Below are 19,895 nucleotides of genomic sequence, written 5' to 3' on the forward strand. Positions count from 1 at the left end.
AGTTTAATTTGTTTTTTTTTTTTCTTTTTTAAATTTTAAAAGTGTTTATTTTTTATTTTCGTCAAGTGAACATTAAGAAATTATTAATATGCTCCAACTTTTAACAGAGATATTCTTTTTTTTTATCTTCTTATATTTTTTTTTTTTTTTTCATCTCACTTTTAATTCAAATATCTCTTTTACATTATTATGCATTCATATTAACATTTATACTCAAACTAATAATTACAACTATTATCTTAATAATTAATAAATCATCGACAGTCTCTATGTACAGGATATCACACATAAAAATCGCAGTACATATTTTACATACAATGAATAATTACGCTTTTTTTTATTTTCATTTTTTTTTTTTTTTTTCATAAGTTATTCATTTTCCTGCAATTTTTTTTTTTTTTCTATCTCATTATAATTTACGACAAGCAATAGATTTTTTCTTATTTTTTTTTACTCAATTTTCAGCTAATAATAATTATTTACAATTTGTATATTTGAAAATATCTATACAAGAAGCTTTACATTTACTATGAATAATTAATTTTTTATATATTTTCAGGTATGGAAGATTAAATTCATGATCAACACCAAAATTTTTTATTTTTTTTTTTTTTTCCACTATACTACAAGCGTCACAATAAATTCATCTATACAAACCAATTATTCATTCTTTTTTTTTTTATCAAATTATTTATAGCTTTTTTTAATCAATTTTAACTATTATTAATTTTTTTTTTTTTGGTAAGCAAATGAGGCACACACGTGACTAAGCTTGTACATCCTCTTTCATGTGCAAAAAAAAAAAAATTATTTATGCACTTAAAATATTTTTTTTTATTAATTACTTTTAATTAACGTAATTTTTTTTTTGAAAGAATCAGATGCATACTTAAGTCTTTTATTTTTTTTCATAATTTTAATATTATTTTATTATTTTTAAAATTCAATTTTGTTTAATTATTGATGTTGATTTTTGATTATTTTTTTTTTTAATTTAACATTGTTGAATGAATAATATAAATATTAAAAGTAATTATTTAGTATGCTGTTGCTTGATGATGCATGACTGAATGAAAGTGTGAACCAAGTTGATGAGGAGGTGGTGGGCCGGGCAGTGGGCTGTGCTGAGGTCCAACTATCGGTGGTTGGCAAACATACCATTCATGTGAATCTACCCTTGACGATGGATGGCTTGCATTTGTTGAGGGTGTTGTCGTTGACGTAGTTACAACTGATGCTGGTTGTGGTGATTCTGTATGTCCTGTCACAGATAAACTACCACCACTACTATCACGACTACTTGTGCTTTCTTCACCCTCACTTTCATATCCCTGTTTTCCTTCTCCCAATGGACCATGAATCTTAAATTAAAAATAAAAAAAACATTATTATTTACATTTTTATTATTAATATCATTTACAAGTTGATTAAAAATTTTAATTAAAGTAATATATTACTTGACAATAGAAAATATAAATAAATTAAAAACACAAAGAGATGACATGAAAAAAAAATAATAATATTACATACTTTTAAATATAAATTCTTTGAAATATATATATGTATAAATTTTTTTTTTTTTTTTTTCTTTAATTTAATCCTGAATTTTTAATAAATAAAATACCAACAAGCGACGAAAGGTGGTATAATATATATATACATTTTTTTTTTTTCCCTCATCTTTTTTATATTATCCCTTTAAATTTTTATTTGTCTATTTATTTTTATAATATGTTTTTCTAGTATTTATTTATTTGAGTATATCGTTGTATTTTTTATTTTATTCTTCATAATTCAACAAGCAAAATCTTGCAGACTGGCTTCCGCGAATCCTTTCTTGGGGTCCCAATCTTATCGTTAACGTATCTACAGAAGTCAGTTGGGTCAGCCTTCTTTCTATTCTACCATTCGTATATTTCTCAAACACAAAACCACACGTAATTTTCTATTAATATTCCACGCTCGGTCGTGCGTAAACCCTCGCTCTTCTCTCATATAATATGAACCCCCCTCGCAACTGTATTATCAACATTTCACTACCTTCTTTCCGTGATTTTAATTTTATTTAAATATAAATTTTCTTTACTAGATATTTTTTAGTCGATATAATATATTGTTAAATTATTTATCAATGTTTTTATTTATAAAATATATTTTTACCTTCATGTGTTTGCGCAATGAACTTGGATGTGTGTATGATTTGTCACATCCAGAAACACGACAGTTGTATGGCTTGTCTGACGTGTGAACATGACTATGCTTCTTACGATCACTGCTGTTTGCAAATCGTCTATCACAGCCAGGAAAATCACATGCAAATGGCCTTTCTCCTGTAAAAAAATAACATACATTTAATTTAGTTATGTTGAATCATTAAATATTATTTATTAACTAAACAACATTGTCTATTTTACATAAAAAGTTATCACCATTTTGATAGTATTTTTCTTTAAATATTTTATCACAAATTTTTTTCATTTTTTGGCTGAAAAACTCATCGTTTTATGTTGCTAGTTTAAAAAAGTAAAAAGATATTGAGAGATAAGGTTCTTTGAGCACGAATAGCCAAGTTTCTCTTTTTTCCACCTTACTATCCACCCACATTTTTTTTTCTTCTGTGGTGCAAAAAAAAAAAATAAATATAAATAAAAAATAAGGACTTGGCGTGACTTTATTTATTTCAAACGGAAGTTGACGGAGAATATATTTCAAAGACACCAACCCCTCTCCACCCCCCTTGTTTATACTCATTCCTCTCTCAAGCCAAACTACCCTCCATCTCTTGATCTTTTTTTTTTTTTCTTTACTCCAGCGCACTCAGAGGAAAAGCAAGGCGCGAAAAACGGAAGCACAAACTCGGCAAAAAAATTTCTTTTACTCTACATTTTTTATTCATTCCTATCTTTATTTTACTCCGTTAACATTTTTTTTTTTTCATTGTTATTTTTTTTTTTTCAACGACAACGAATCTCACTTCCGTTTTAAATGGCAAATAAAAAAACAAGTAAAAAAATAATATTATAATAAAAAAATAAAAAAAATTGAGAACAAGTTAAAGTGATAGAAAGACAAGTAAAATGTTGACTAATTCATTGTAAACTAATTGGTTATTCGTTTCACGGGGACAGTCTAGTGTGATAAACGCGTTCGGCATCGCTTGTCCGATATGTCAACGTGACACGGATTATATTCAAATCGACGGTGCACAGTTGGAAGTCCTACGTCGGCGCACAGTTATAAAGAGCTACCCAAACCCACTTTCAACACACATATAAATATATATACAACAACAAACCATCCCCCTCTAAATGTTTATGAACTTCAAAAGATATGTAAAATAAATTTAAAAAATAAAAAAAAACCCCCCAATTTCACCCCTGCAATTTTTCCATCAAAATAATTTACCTCTTTAAAATGAAATACCAAAACAATGTGAACAATAAAAAAAAAGAAAATAAAACAAATTGCAATTTGTACAAAATATATATTGAAATAAAAAAAAAAAAATCTAAACGAATTAATCTCAGGATCAGAAATGGAATTGTGTATAAAGAAATGAAAGGTATAAAATAATAATAATCAAAAAAAAAAAAAAGATTTTTAGACGTGCCCATCTTGCCATCATAAACGATTAATAACATTTTTCGAATCTGTCTGAGGCAGAGTGAGTATAAGTAAGTGAGAAAGAGGAAAATAAATAAAAAAAAAAAAAAAATTACAAAAAAATATAAGTAAGGGGGGTCCAGTAGCACACGTTGGCAAATAAATAGAAAAATATAAATAAAAAGAATCTACCATGATCCTATACATTTCTATTCTAGTGATGCACGGGGTTGCGTGTGCAGATGGCAACAATGTGCCAATGAAATATTGCTTCATGTTCATAGTTTGTGTATATGTATTCAATTTATATTTATATATATATATAATATTGCCCATAAGGTTATTTTTTTCTCCGTCGGTTGATCGTGCGCGTGTGCATGCTTCAGGATCAAAATTCAAAAATCCTTAAAGTCCTATAACGACAATATATTAAATATTGTATGTATATGTATATAATAGTAATTTTGTTTGTGTGTGTAATATGTTGAACGAAGAGGTATGAAAAGTCAACGTTATTGAATAATATAAAGAGTGAGTGAATAATCCAGACCCCTATACAGTCACGATACATATTTCGAGTCGGTGTATCGTGTTATGACTTTCAGAATGGGGAGCACAATGGTCCAGATCTGAGCTGGATAAAATAGTTATTATAATCGTTTTTAGCTTCAAGGGAATAACCCACACACCCATGGGAATTTATATGTGTGTATTTTATTATTGCTGACTCTTTAAAAAAAAAAAAATATATGGTAAAAGCGACATCATCACAGCCAAACCCAATGCACAATTGCTTCAAGATGACTCTCTATTATCAATTCGTCAATCTGATATTGAAAAAAAATTATTACTTTTCTTTTTTTTTTTTTAATCGATTTAAATATATTAACAATCGTGATAATTGATAAATTAAAAAATATGAGTAAGTGTAGAGACGAGGAAAAAAATAATTAGTATCGTTAATTTAAATAAAAGCTTGTAATAAATTAATTTTAATTATATGCATCGAAGAATGAAAAAAATATATATTCACATATTCTCAGAATTATTAAAATGGTTTCATTTTTTTTTTTTTTTTTGGAGCAATCTATGCATCAAAAATTTCAAGGTATTTTTCATTTTGTACATAACACATGTGACTATTTTTCAAAATTGTCAAGTTTTATACACACATTGTCATGATTTCTTGAAACTAAACGAAAAAAAAAAAATCTTTTAACAAGTAAAATTTACGAGACAACCAGACGAAAGAACGCAAAATAATTGCGCGGTAGATTTGAAGAAAAAAAAAAAGGAAAGATGAAGAAGAAGATGAAAAAAAAAAATTCAAATCCAGGAAAAAAGTCAAAAGACGGTGAAAAAAAAAAAAAAATAAAAAAATTTGAATCTGAGGATTTAAAGATAGAATAAAGGTGTTGGTCGAATGAGAAGTCTTGAACTACACTGAGGAAAAAACACATTGGATCTTTGAAATTTTTGGAAATGCATTTGGGAAATAAAAAAAAAAAAAAAATTGAGTGATATATGGGCGTACTGCATTGTTGCTAATGCAACGGGTCCTTGCAGGCTTTAGCCCCCACCTTGAATATAATAGATGATTTTTCGCATCTATTGTAAGGGTCTAGGACACCAGTCCCTGAGCCACCATACATTGTTAGTGAGGATACAAACTACCCCACCTTCTCACACTTCATCCCATGAAAAATAGAGAAAATATATATATAAATAAAAAAATAAATAAATAAAGAAAAAAAAAAAAGAGAAACTGACTGTTCGACGAAGATACAAATAAATAAAAAGATGATGATGATCATGATGATGAAAAAAAAATAAATAAAATAAAAATAACGAATGAAAGAAAATAAATAAGCAGAATCGAATTGGAATTGTTGCTTCTATACCATCACCATCACCACCAGTCATTCTCGACTTTTCAAGTGGATAATTTTCTTGTTATAGGTTCGACATTAGGTATTGGACAGTGTGGCAAGTCTGTGGGGGCATATTTTAACCTGGCGTAAATCGATCTGCAACGATTGACACTCAACACAAGATGGGACATTGCGATATGAAACCCAAACAAGAATAAAAACATTATACATCAAAAAATTATACATATCGAACAAGGATTAACTCTTGAGAATATTGGATTTAGATAAAAATCATAAATATCAATTTTTTTTATATATATATATATTTTTAATTCTCAAATAAAAATAAATAAATAAACACAAACATCAGTGTGATTCATCATCCTATAAATCCATGTTTTGTAATTTTTTTTTCTTTCAAAATACATATCTTTTTTTTTTTACTATTTTTCAGAAGTAAATAAAACGTTTTTAGGGAAGTAGGATCATGACACGCCTCGTCAATTTCATAAGGACCCTCTTCTTCAGCCCGTGCCTTTGCAAAATATCAAAAAAATAAAAATAAGGTGAAATGAAGGAAAAAAAATAAAAAAAAGAACCGCAAATCTATTGGTAAGCGCCAAACTACTGGTTGATGATGCACGCCGATCATTCCACCATATTGAATACCAAAGACCGCGGCAGATGTTTATTTTTCTTTCACTATATGAACCACTGGTAATTCGAGTGTTTATATATATATATCTACTTGCCCTATTTTGATTTCTTTTCATCCATAAAAATGATTTTAGAAACCTCAAAAAATGATTTTTCAAACATCAAAAGAAAATTAACTATATATACATAGATAAAGAAAAAATTTATATAAATTTAAAAATATAAAATAATGATTATATAAAAATTCATGTATAAAATTCTAAAAAACCTATCTTGATTCTTGAAAATTCGGTAGCTTATCTTGGTCAACGTGAGGGGGCAATTTGGGGTCGTGTATCTTTGCTGGTTATTTGAGACCTGTGATGCTACCGTCGCGAGCCACATTCAAGAAAGTAGTATTCTCATCAACATACTCAACATACACCCATATTTATTCAAAATAAAAAAACATTTTTTTTAACGCTATGTTTTTATGTATAAAATGTGTGTTTTTTATATATGTATATTTGTTAAGTTGAAAGTCTTTGAGATCAAACTCCAAGATTTTGTAAAAAATCTTCTTGGAGTAATATAAAAAAAATAAAAAAGATAGGGGCGCCATGGACAACGGTATGCAGTTGAACAAGCAACGTATAGAGTTACCATGATAAAATACTAAAATTTAAACAAGAATATACATAAAAAAAAAAAGATAGTTAGATAGATATATAGAGAAAATAATAAACTGACTTTTGCTTGCTTTTGCTATTTATGCCAGAATGATTTTAAACATTCTAGCAAATCTTCGGGGAATTGTTTTGTTTGATTCTTCGAATTTTTTACCTATGTGACCCCATATTTTAAATTCTTTTTCACATACCAATGTCACATAAAAAAATTCCTATATGTTATTCAATAGTAGAAGAAATATATGATCATGTTCTACGAAATATTTGCCAAATAAAAATTTGTCTTTTCTTTGAAGAAAAATTTTCAATTTTACGTATAGTTATTTATTCAATAAAATATCAAAGTAAAATTATTATTATTTTTATTTTTTTTAAGCTCAGCCTACAGTATTTAAACTATTTCAAAAAATAAATTAAACTATTTTAATTGTAGAAAAAAAAATTGAAATATTTTTAAGTAGATAGTGCAGTGTATAGTCAGACAATATCAAAAAATCTAATTTTAAAATATTTATATACAATAATTATTTACTTGACGAAAAATAATTAATAAAAAAAAAATATTAAAAACCCAAAAAAATTAAAAATACAATATTCATGAATTAAAAATAAATTTTGCAATTAATTAAAAATATATATTACATAATTTATTATCAATTATTATTCATGAAAAAAAAATATCACTAAAAACAGAAACATATTTTAATTTTTTATTAAAAGACTTGGTTAATATTTGTCTGTCTGTTATATAGTTGTCACGGTGTTGAAAATAATCTTGGCACCGATCTTGGTGGTAATTGAATATCCCCCAAGCAAAAAAGAATTAAGACTCACCATATAGACTTTGTTTTTTTTTATTTTTTATGCACTATCTAAATAAATCAACGATATTCTTCATATCAGTTTTCCTCGTCTACTCTACATACTCTCTACAGTCTACACCTATATGTATAATAATTTAACAAAAAAAAAAAAAAAAGAAAATTAACAAAAGATTAAGTAAGTGTTATATATTCCTGAGAAATGACAAAAAAAAAAAAAATGGAAATTTCTATACAAGTATTAGCACATGAGATTGAAAAAAAATGATGAGTGAAAATAATAAGGTATTTCCGGATTGAAGTGGATTCAAATCAACAAACAACTAGGCGACACTCATAAATAGCCATTGAATGAATATTCAGAGCTTTTGTTGGGGGTGGAAAAGGGGGTTTTAAAAAGCGTGCCAAAGATATACACATGCCTGCAACTGAAGGACCCTTGAAATACACGCATATATACATTCAAGGTATTCTTCTTTACACTTCCTTCTTCCTTATTTATTTTTTTTACTTTAAATTCTTGTTGGTCGGCATATAAGTGTATTGAGTCAAGAAGTTTATATAGAAGAACATTTCAAAACCAACCATGCCAAGTATACACAGTGAAAATCCTAAACTTTGGCACCAAATAAAAAGGTATACAACTACTTGTTATTTTTACTGTCACCCAGTAAAACCAAAAGTAAAAAAAAAACGAAAAAATATATATGAAAGATAGAAAATTAAGGCTAAAGATCAGTGAAATAAGGATAGTTGTGATCTGGAGAAATGAAAAGAAAGGTGTTTTTAAAAAATAAAAAAAGATAAATATATATAAATTGAAAGAGAGAAAATAATAGCGGCAAAGAGAATCCGGGGCTTGATGCTTTTGTTGGGCAGTGCTAAACGGCACAAAATCCTGAAGAACTACGATCCGGCTTGTTAGGATCCTATTGTCGGCTTGATACTTTTTTCCCCAATTCTCTGAGACGAAAAAATAAAAAAATTTCACATTTTGTTTTGTCTCACTCTTCGGTATATTAACTGAATGAAAAATTTACTGCGGTGTTTTGCCAATGTAAGAAAAATCAACTCGACCGTGAGATACCAGAAAAATATTCTAAACATACATTGAGTATGTTATTTTCAATAAAAAAAAAAAACACCCCGGATTAGCATGAATATAATACAACATGAAAATATATGTTAAAAGCAAGTCTCGAGTGTCAGCACTTTCGATGAAAATTATTTACTGCAAGGATATATATTTAAAAAAAAAAAAATAAATTTAATATATAATATTCAAGATGACTCGTGGTAAAAAAAAAAAAGAGACTGATGAAGATGAGGAATATATTTTTTGATATTTAAAATTACATTTGGTACCTTTTTTTTTTTTTAATGAAACTTTAGTCACAGTTAATTTGGTTAACGGACGTTTAGTCATTAATAGATCCCAGGGTAAGATCGATTGGTATTTATTGACTGACAATGACTCAACAAATTCTATTGTTGTTTTTTATTTTTATTTAAAAAAAAAAAAATTACCATTGTAAATGCATAGACCCTTTATTTATATTTATTTTTGTCTTTTATTTTTATTATAAATTTTTTAATTTTCTAAACACTATTGTTCCCAATTATTTATAAATATTCGTGATGAAAATAATTTTTTTTTATTTAAAATACTCAGTGTGTTTTTATCGCAATTGAATTTAATATTTATTTCGGCTTTTTAATTTCAATTATGAACATATTTGTCTATGTTGGGCTAATTTGCGTGTGGCCAGTTTTATTTTATTTATTTATTTATTTTTTTGGTTTATTAATGAACTGACTGGAGGTCATCTAATGACTGGACACAAAGGCGTGGTTAAAGATTGCTAAATCAGGGATCTAAAATAATATACTATGTTATATAAATGGTTTTAGAAAGAAAAAAAAATAAAAAAACAATCTTTCAAAGCTAGTTCTAAATAATGAAATTGGTATAGATGGGAATATTTTTTTTTTTTTAAAACCAAACACAAACATGATGATGATGATAATGATGATGATCCACAGTCTCTAACACCCACCCAGAGATAAGTTTAATGACCTGCATTTTATTTTTCATCATTAATTATCACCTTTCATTGGCAGATACATAACCGAAACTTTTGAGCCACAAAAAATACAGAATTTCAGTAAAATATAAAATTCAAAAAAAATAATATTAATGTTAAATGTTAGGATAATTATATTTTGGTACTGCTAAAATACTAGAAGCAAAATTTATATTTTTTTTTCACCAAATAATGGAGTAACTTAATTAAATCTTCTTTCGATAACTATAATTTTCATAACAAGGGGATTAATAAATCAAAAAAAAAAATACAATCAGAATGAACAAAAAAAAAAAATAAATAAATAAAAAATTGAGTATATATATGAACACGTGCATGAGTAACGGAGACAACGAAAATATATGTACAAAATGCGGGAGGGAATAACATAATATTTCCCACAGCGTTATTTTACGATATAGCGAGCAATTTGACATCTCGCACGAGACATAATTCACGCTTTTACTCACACTATTTGATATACTTATATATACATATACCAATGATACAAGTTGTTGTGTTTGTATTTGAATATACGTGTATATGTGCAGGGTCGTGTCATTGAGTTTAAATCAGTGTGGGTGTAAAATATATAGAGAAGACACTACATGAGAATATAATACAGAATGAGATATAATAGAAAAAAAATATAAATAAATAAAATAAAGGGTTGGAGAGCAAATTTCTGGCTCTGAGAGTTTCTGCCCAACCGTGTGCATTCGAGCGAATCGAAACCATTAGAGAAACTTGAATATCTTCTCCTTCGTAAATATATAACGTATGTGAATGTCGTTTTTTTTTTTTTAATAATTTTTTTTTTTTATTAACTTTATATGCTTTTTTGTTTTGGGGCCATTTTGTTGGGTCGTCGGTTGTGAATTTAACTTTTTGACCAATTTTTTTTATTATTTTTTTTTTTTAACGTTGATAGACCTTTGGCGTGTTTAGATACCATTTCACGGTGCAATTTAATTTATTAGAATTTTACAAAATGACTGAATATACAAGACGTCATTTTTATATAGTGCATCATGAAAAAAGACAAAAAATAATAATCAAATATTGTCCGTCATTATTCATTTTAATCGTTTGTAATTATTGACTCATGACCTTTGAAAAAAAGAAGCCGCTATTCAAAGGATATATTAATTTTAAAACGGGAGCAAAAATTTCATAGCAAAAAAAAAAATTCCAGAATGATGCGGTGATAATAAATATTGAAAAAATAAAAAATAATTCTAATGGTTTTGACAATAATACGTTGAGTAAGCAAGTCATAATATTTTTCTTTATGATCAAATGTAAGAATATTTAATATAAATATTAAAGAAAAAAAAAGTAAATAAAAAATATTAATAAATATGGAAAACGAGTCAGTTGTTTATGATGGTCTGGCAAACCGGGTCCCAATATATTTCGCATTAAATTCTTGCTTAACCCCGTGGTGGGTATATAGCTTGTAAACACGCGCAATCTACAAGTTGTTTTTCCAACAAACCTCATCCTCTTCAATAGTTCCAACAACTCGATGAACTTGAAAATAATTTTTTCATTCAATTTTCTCTCTTATATTTTATTCAATTTTAATTTTTTTTTTTTAAATCACATAACAACACACGACTGTTGGTTTTGTCGATGAGTATATTCGATAACGACATTAATATTTACATACATTTGTATATAATAAAATTAAAAATTTCTCAATACAATATTATAAATAAAAAATCAAGAAAATATAAATTTACTAGTTTTTTAGACTTTGCAAACATGATAATAAAAATTTTCCTATTATTTAATTAATTAATATTATTTTCATGTAAATTAAATTTTAAATTTTAATAAATTCATCAATATCAAAAAAAAAAAAAAAAACTGATATAGACAAAAAAAGAGATGGTTTATTTTTAATTGGAAATTTTTTTAAAACCCACGAGGGTTTTCCGAAAACTGACCTGACTTAGAGGCGTACCAAATATTTCAAAAATTCACATGTAGATAAATAAATTAAGACAAACAAAAAAAAAAATTAATCAGTTGAGAGAAAAAAAAAAAAAAAGTATCCTTCTAGTTGTTCGACGAGGTGAACTAATAATTTCCTTATACAAAAACTGTTGCATACACATAATCTAAAGGCATAACTATCATGTTACAAAATTAAATAACAATGTTGAATATACGAATAGCTCAACGACCCAGAATATATGACAAGCCCTTGGATATATATCTGATGATGATTTTGACGGGAACTCGAGCATACACATTCTGCTCCCACGGGGAAGGTCTCAATGTGGCCTTGAATATGTTTTTATTATTATTATATGATTTTTATGTATAAACATGTGTATGTAAAAGATATACTATCAAAATTAAAATAATTATGATAAACAATAAAAAAATAACTAAAATGATAAAAATAAATTTTACAAGAATATCATTTTTGAAATATGATAGAAAAAAGGGCTTGTGTCGACATGAGACATTACTAACGATCTTATATGTTATTCATGTTCTTATCATTTAATTTTTATCCTCCCTTTCCTCCCTGCCCGTTAATTTTTTTTTATTCATTTTTTCGTTGGCCCCATTTTGCCCCTTGGGAACAGCAGCAGAAGCGATCCTCATAGAAGTATATATATACTGAGAATAAGATAAAAAAAAAAACTTGAAGAGGGGTCTCTCTTCTTCAGCACATTCCAGTGTCCAGTCTTTCGAGCCGCGACCCCCGACCCTTGTTCCCTAAATCATCCAACGCTAGGCCGCAATTTTGTTTTGTTTTTCTGCTTCTTTCTCCTTTTTTTTTTTTCTTATAATATTTAATCCTTTTTTTTTTTTTCTTTTTATATATTTTAAGGCATCTCTATTTCTCTTTCGTATATAGTAACAATTTTTAAAAATTTAGATCATATGATTAATTAAATTTTGATAAATTTAAAAAATTAATTTTCATTATATAATTTTGGAGTAATAGTATAAAATCATTTGTAAATTTATATATTTGATTTGTTAATTTTTATTTTTTTTCCCATGCTTGTCAGTTTGTATTTTTATTTTTTAATTATACTTTTAAGGTATCATGTTATTTTTAAATTTAGTAATGAGGACAAATGAATCATATGTCAGCAAAATAAAATAAATAAATTGTTAAATCGAAATATATGTTGGCAAACATATAGACTGTTTAATATGACTATTCCAAGAAACTAAATCTTAAATTTCAATTCTCTATTTTTTTGTATTTTCTATTCATCATGTTCATCGTATTTTTTTTTTTGTAGACCATTGGAGTGTGTAACAGATCACTCCAATATATTCACACACAAACCACGCACCCACAAAACTCAAAAAAAAAAAAAAAAAAGAAGAAATTCTATTTTGATTCAACTGCGATTTCTCATTCATCGAAAATGATACGCCCTGATTTTTTTCAACAAGTTTTTACCTATATTTATTTTCTATTTTATAATCTAAAAATGACTCCCAGCCCACAGTTCAAGATAAAGAAACATATATATTTTTCATTATTGTATATAAGTTTTTGTTGAGCATATACACAGGACATAATTCGGGTTCATAATTTAAATGTCCCGGAGTAAAGTATTGTATTACAGACACTCGATATTTTCTCAATGATCGTCATTGTACTATGTAACATGTTGGGAAAAGAACTTATACTTGTCGTTGAGATAGATACAGCTACCGTTTATAAATAAAAAAAAAAAAGTTTTGTAAATGTTTTTACCCCATCAATTTGCGGTTATTCACTTAGCCATAATATCATTGACACGTAATAGCCACAAAATAAATAATTTACTATATTATAATTTTTTTTCTGTTCTACTTTTTTTTTTGCTTCAGTAAAAATATAAAATGTTTATTTAATCAAAAATTTTCTGGTTACTATCAAGCCTAATTTTTTCATCAAAAACAATTATCAAAAATTGTTTAGAATTTTTTTATTTTAGACATAAAATTAACTGTGTGTATATATACTTTAGAGTAACGCTATAAATATAGTTACAAATACCATGTGTAACATTGTGATTGTTTTTTCAGCTGATACATGAAGCCAATGAAAATGAGCGTGAAACAATTAAGCTGTCTTCACACTTTATTTTCACAGAAGCCAATAATGGAAATGTCTCTCTTACTTGTCATTTAGATTGACACTTGCATTTAAATTCAAAAAATAAATAATAGATAATATAAAAAAAAATATATAGCCGTAAAATAAAATATATAATAAATTAAATTATTATATATTTATTATTGAAAAAGGGAGGTTTTTATATATTTCAACACCTCAAATATAATGACAACTTAACTGCCCCATGAGTTATTCAAGGTTAATTACGACCCTTGGTGAATATTATTGGCAAATGTGGGCGTAACATTCTCATTCAAATAGCCATATAAACATATAACCCCATATGCTGGAAAAGATAAAAAAAGATGAGTAGCTGTTAAATTGCCTAAGGCACCGACAACACACACATATTTTGTGCAACAAATCTCTTTTGTCTAAATCAGTTTCAAGTGAGATAAGTGTTTTATTTTTATTATTTGCCTAGAGGGCCCATATTATCTTGTAAAAAAAAAAAACTAAATGCGAAAAAAAAGAAGAAAGATTAAGTTGGATCACTTGATGAACTGCCACCCATGATCCGTCGGAAGCTCAGGCAATAATTTTACATAATCAACTGGCAAAATTAAATTTTATTTTAACAAAAAGAAAAATTAAATTAAAAAAAATTGAGCCAATTTTTCATGCAATATATTATATCATGAAAAATGATTAATGAAAAATGTTTTTATGAAACTAAATACTCAAGTAATTACAAATAAATAAAAACAAGTGAATATGTAGTTGAGCTAATAAATATCAAGTCGGTCATGATAGAGGCTCATTTATGGAAAATACAAGAAATCAGGTAGGCACCACTTGGACACACACTGGGCTAAAAGAAGTCGTATTCGACATGAATTCAAACATGGCGGCGTATCGCGTGTGTAGTGGCAGCAAACCTCATGGGGAGTCTTCAAGACTTGAAATTTTATTTAAAAAATATATATAAAACAAAATAAAAAGTCATTCATTTATATAAACTTGAGTTGAATAATAATTATCGCAACATACATTTATATTTTTTTTTAAATTGCAAAAATAAATTAACAAAAAATCACGAGACATTTGATGAAATGAAAAATAATATATGCAAAATCTTAATTATTATAAATAAATATAATAATATATTTGAGCTGATTAATTATATATTTTTTTTCAATAAAAATATATAATACAAGTATGAAGATTTAAATATGAAAAAAAAAAAAAAAAAGTAAACGGGTTGGTCCAGAACGACACATCCTGTTAAAAACGATAAGTGTAACCATTTATGTTCACATTTTAAACTTCTCCCCAAGGTTTTAAATTTTTGGTGGGGTTTATTATCCCCCATTTATATACATATATATATATTTTATATATTTATTTTCTAGCTGTATCTTTTCACTACCACCCTTTTAGCTTGGCCATTGCGCGACAACAAGCTTCTGGCCTACTTAACGCTTATATTCCAACACCCCTCGAGTGAAGACTCATCCCGTATCATCCCCCTATTCTTAGTCGTAAAATTTTTTGTTTAACCCCTCGATGTTACTAACCGGACCAATAGGAAACATTCTCGAAGGGAGAATCCTCATTGTCATTATTAACCAATAGAAAATGCGCGTGCGCGTCATCATCATCATAATCATCAACATCATTCTCATCCTCAAAAGCGTCACACACAAAATAACATACATTGAAGGGATATATATTGCTGAAGCTTCCGCGCGATATTTTATATATAACGCATATCAATTCAGTGGCTAATGGTCGCTCACCCATCTGCGGATTACAATTATTTTTTTCTTCTACTTTTATTTTTTTGTATATAACGAAAAACAAATCAATAAAATTCTATTTACTATATGTTATTAAAAAATAATAAAATAATTTATTTACTTGAATATTTTTTCATTTTTTTGAATGAACAAAAAATTGTTTATATATTTTTTAATAAATTATAACTCTTGTAAATAAAATATGTTTTTATGCAAAAAAAAATAAATAAATAAATATTACTTTTTGAGATTAAAAAATACATGAAATATAATGATAATACTGATCTTTATCCCACAAGCCAAATATGTATTCTTTATAAATGTTGAACAGAGTACACCAAGCAAATATTTGGGTTGCTATGCACCAGTGTCCATACAACACAAAATATACACGACAATACATGTACTTGCCAAACGCGTTTTGAGTGTTGTTTTTTTTTTTTTATTTTTATTTGAGCTTTTTTTTTTATTTTTATTCTTTATTTATTTGTTTGAAAAATTCACTGTTAAAGTACCGGAGAATCACGAAGTACGTATATAATACAATACAAAAGCAAATATGAATTGTTTATATGAACTATAATATGTGATTTCAAATACGTTGTTCGTGTAAAATCGAGACAATATAAATGAAAGAAAAAACACACGTTTGTGTTGTTGAAGCAAGGCAGTCAGTTTATATGCTTGTATTTAAACAGGGTATATAAAAATCGAGTGTTATTTAAAAATACCAATTTACATTGACATACTCAATATTGAATGAATAAAAACAAAAAAAAAAAATATTTTCTAAATAATAAAAAAAAGTTGATGTTATTGAAGGGTTGTTTATTCTATTTTTTTTTCTTCTAAATTTGACTTTATGAAATAATAAAAAAAATTGACACCCTTTTTATTTTATGTAATTTATCCCCTTTTGAAATTATATTTATGTTTGTGTGTATGAATATATTTTCAATGTTATATCAAGGGTGGGCGTTGAAATTTTTTTTTTGAGTATACATTCATCAGAAATATAAAATGAAAATGAAATTTAATCATCTATGATTTATGCATTAATCAAGTCTACCAATATATTGTTTAATTTAATTTAGTACTCGCTGGTAAATTACAAATAATATTATTAAAATTTTCATGTTATTTGTTTATGATTTAATTATTATTTTGTCTTTTAAATATTTTTCGTTTACAAATAATTTATGTGGCTGTTTATAAATATTGTAAATATTAATTTTAAATATTTAAAATTTTATTTATCAAGTTTTGTTTTGAAAATATAAATATATATTATTTTAATATTTTCTAAATAGTAAACATAGTTTTATATTTCATATGAAATTTTATGATTTTAGAAAAAAAATAAATTATCTTTAAAATTAATTTAAATCTCATGTCAAAATTCAAGAGTGTTTAATTATTTTGTGAAGAAAAAAAAAGAGCAGTAACCACTTGGAGTATATCATCGAAAAATTAGTAACTCAATGACAAGAATTATCTGAATAATAATGATAGTTTAAAATAATAAAAATAATAAAGACAATTAATCACGATACATGAAATTATGAGATTGAATAAAAATAAAAAATTATATAAGCGAGGTAAATAATATATTACGGCTGTAAAGTTGAGGAATTTTAGTGTGGAATTTTTAGGGAATCAAATTGAGAATAAAAAAAAAAAATTTTTTTTAAACCGATGAATAAATAAATATACAAAATAAAAAAAAAATATAATAATAAAAAATACAAGGCGTCGGACCGTCGGACCGCTGCGTGCGCGATCGCTTTAACTTATGTTTTATATATGTTATGTTAATATTCAGATATCCTGTAAAGCCAAACATTTTTTTCGAGATATAAACAGGGACAATATATGTTTGGGTAATTTCTTAATTGCGACTACAAAATTCTTGTCATCATCAAAAGATGTTTGATTAGATTTAAACGAGCCACGAGGCGCCACATTTTTAAGTTTAAAAAATTCCAATTTTAATCTAAAAATATTTAACAAGCTTTTTTATTGATTTAAAAAATATTTATATTTTTTTTATTTTTATATTTTAAAATAACGAAAGAGAATATTTAGTTGTATCAACAAACTAAAAATATGTCATTAAAATTTACTCCAAAATTGAAAATTACTCCAATTTTTATAAATCAGAAAAATTAATTTGTTAAATATAAATATTGAATTTTAAATAAATAAAATATAAATTTATCAATTTTACTTTGTTTTTGTTTTCCCTTTGTTTACAATTTTGTTGAAAATTTTAAAATTTGATGATAAATTGGAAAAATACTATCAAAATTTGGTAATGTTTATTTTAAAAATAAAAATATAAAATGAAAAAAAAGATAAAAATAATATAATAAAACTTACCAGTATGTACACGTTTATGAATTTTAAGATTTTCCGATCTAGCAAAGACCTTATTGCAAGCTGGAAATTCACAAGCAAATGGTTTTTCACCAGTATGTACCCTAATATGATTGACAAGTTTATATTTAGCTTTAAATTCTTTTCCATTTCTTGAACAACCAGACCAATGGCACGCATGCATTGTACATTCTGGTCCACCCACATGATCAACACCCAAATGATTAACAATTTCTGGTATTGAATAAAACATTTTTCCACATATTTTATTTGAAGATAAATCTTTATCAATCCATAAACATGTTATTTCATGTCTATGTGTAGCAGCACCTCTAACATAAGTTAGATATGGACTGTGTGCATGATGATGATGATGATGATGAGATGGATGACTAACACGATGATGTGATTGATGATGTATTGATGATGGTGTTAAATGTGTTGGTGGATTAATATATTGTGAATGTGGTGGTGGTGGTGGTAATCTAGTATCTTGTGGATAATGAGCACTGTAATGTCCACTTGCTGCCAATGAATGTTGACTTGGATGATGTGAAAATTGTTGCATAGTTGTACCATCATGATGTAATGAACCAAATAAACTTAAACCACCACTTTCAGGTGTTGTTGCATTTGCTGTTGTTGTATAATCACGATCATGTCTCATTAAATAATCCCTTGCTGCATATGGTGAATGATGTCCAATTGGATGATGTCCCATATGTGGTGACATGTGACTACCTGCATGTGGATGTTGTGCATATACTTGTGGATGATAATGATGATGTTGTGATGTTAATTCACCAGATTGTCCATTATCACTTATATTATCACTTTGATGTCCTGGTGATAATTTTATGCCCAAATTTGTTATATGATGACCATGTGGTGGTACCATGCTGTCCACAAATGAATTCATCATTTTCACGTTTTAATTATATTTTTTAAATTATCCAAATAATTAATAACAATGCACAATTTACACTTTACACTTTAATTCAATGTTTTACACTTTTCAAATTTTCCAATATAAAACGTTTCAAGTTTTTTTTTTTTTTCGTTTTTCTTTTGTCGTTGAAAAATTATTTCATATAAATTCACGTTAAAAAAAAATAATCAAGTATATAAAAAATGAATTAAATATTTAAATTATTTTAATCATTAAACAGTATAATTATTTAATTTAATTTTTTTTTTTTTGTTCTTTAAGGTTAACTGAGATGAACATCAACGTGGTGTGTTCGATACCATATTCACAGCAGGACTGAGCACACACTGATGTCACGGCGGGGTAACTCAAAACGAGCCTGGCTAACCGAGTAGTTGTTAGTACTACTGTGTCCCCACCATCAGCGCCCCTAGTTGCTGGTGGCACGTGATATACACCTGACCAATGACAAGACAGTCCAATAGATACCACTTTTCTGTTGGATAAATATGGACCATACGATGCTGGAGGACATTGGGGAACACTTACTATTTGAATTTTTTTTTTACTAAAGTTAACTTATTTTTTATCAACAGCGCATGACAACCACCGCCTCCAAATAACGCCCATCAACTGGGCGGGAATATAAAATTATTACTTTTTTATTTTTTATTTTTTTTTATATTTTCATTTAAAATATATACATATTCTTTCGCGCATCAAATTCACCACAATTTTTTTTCTACATGTATTGACAACTCTTAATTTTTAAATGAGTATAATTAATATCATTTGACGTGATTAAGTTTATATTATAATAATAAATATTCATTAAATTTAAAACGAGATAAAAATTTTCACTGGCTTGTTGAAAAATTAACTTTCCAGTTCGTTAATAACTCTAGCTGTGATTTTAATGACTCAATTTTATTGTCCAACTTGATGATAATATTTTAAGTATTTATCTACTATATACATTGGTCATAACATTTGAATTACGATGA

At 26.7% G+C, this 19,895-nt stretch overlaps 1 protein-coding gene across 1 annotated transcript; it reads right to left on the reverse strand.

The window, feature by feature from the left end:
• Window positions 1-443: 443 nt before the first annotated feature.
• On the reverse strand, window positions 444-19,256 carry LOC122847426 (pair-rule protein odd-paired). Its single transcript, XM_044145097.1, has 3 exons — window positions 17,967-19,256; window positions 2,161-2,330; window positions 444-1,361 (listed from the first exon to the last, which is right to left on the reverse strand). The coding sequence occupies exons 1-3, from the start codon at window positions 18,883-18,885 to the stop codon at window positions 1,038-1,040; spliced, it is 1,413 nt and encodes a 470-aa protein (XP_044001032.1). The 5' UTR covers window positions 18,886-19,256; the 3' UTR covers window positions 444-1,037.
• Window positions 19,257-19,895: the final 639 nt, after the last annotated feature.

Source organism: Aphidius gifuensis, linkage group LG1 (assembly GCF_014905175.1).
Source record: "Aphidius gifuensis isolate YNYX2018 linkage group LG1, ASM1490517v1, whole genome shotgun sequence".
NCBI lineage: Eukaryota > Metazoa > Arthropoda > Insecta > Hymenoptera > Braconidae > Aphidius > Aphidius gifuensis.

Excerpts from the sequence above, each read along its gene's own strand:
- LOC122847426 (XM_044145097.1), bottom strand. The coding sequence starts at position 18,885 with ATGATGAATTCATTTGTGGACAGCATGGTACCACCACATGGTCATCAT. Across the intron at positions 2,331-17,966 it reads TCATAAACGTGTACATACTG|GAGAAAGGCCATTTGCATGT; the intron begins GTAAGTTTTATT and ends ATTTTTTTACAG. Across the intron at positions 1,362-2,160 it reads CATTGCGCAAACACATGAAG|ATTCATGGTCCATTGGGAGA; the intron begins GTAAAAATATAT and ends TTTTAATTTAAG.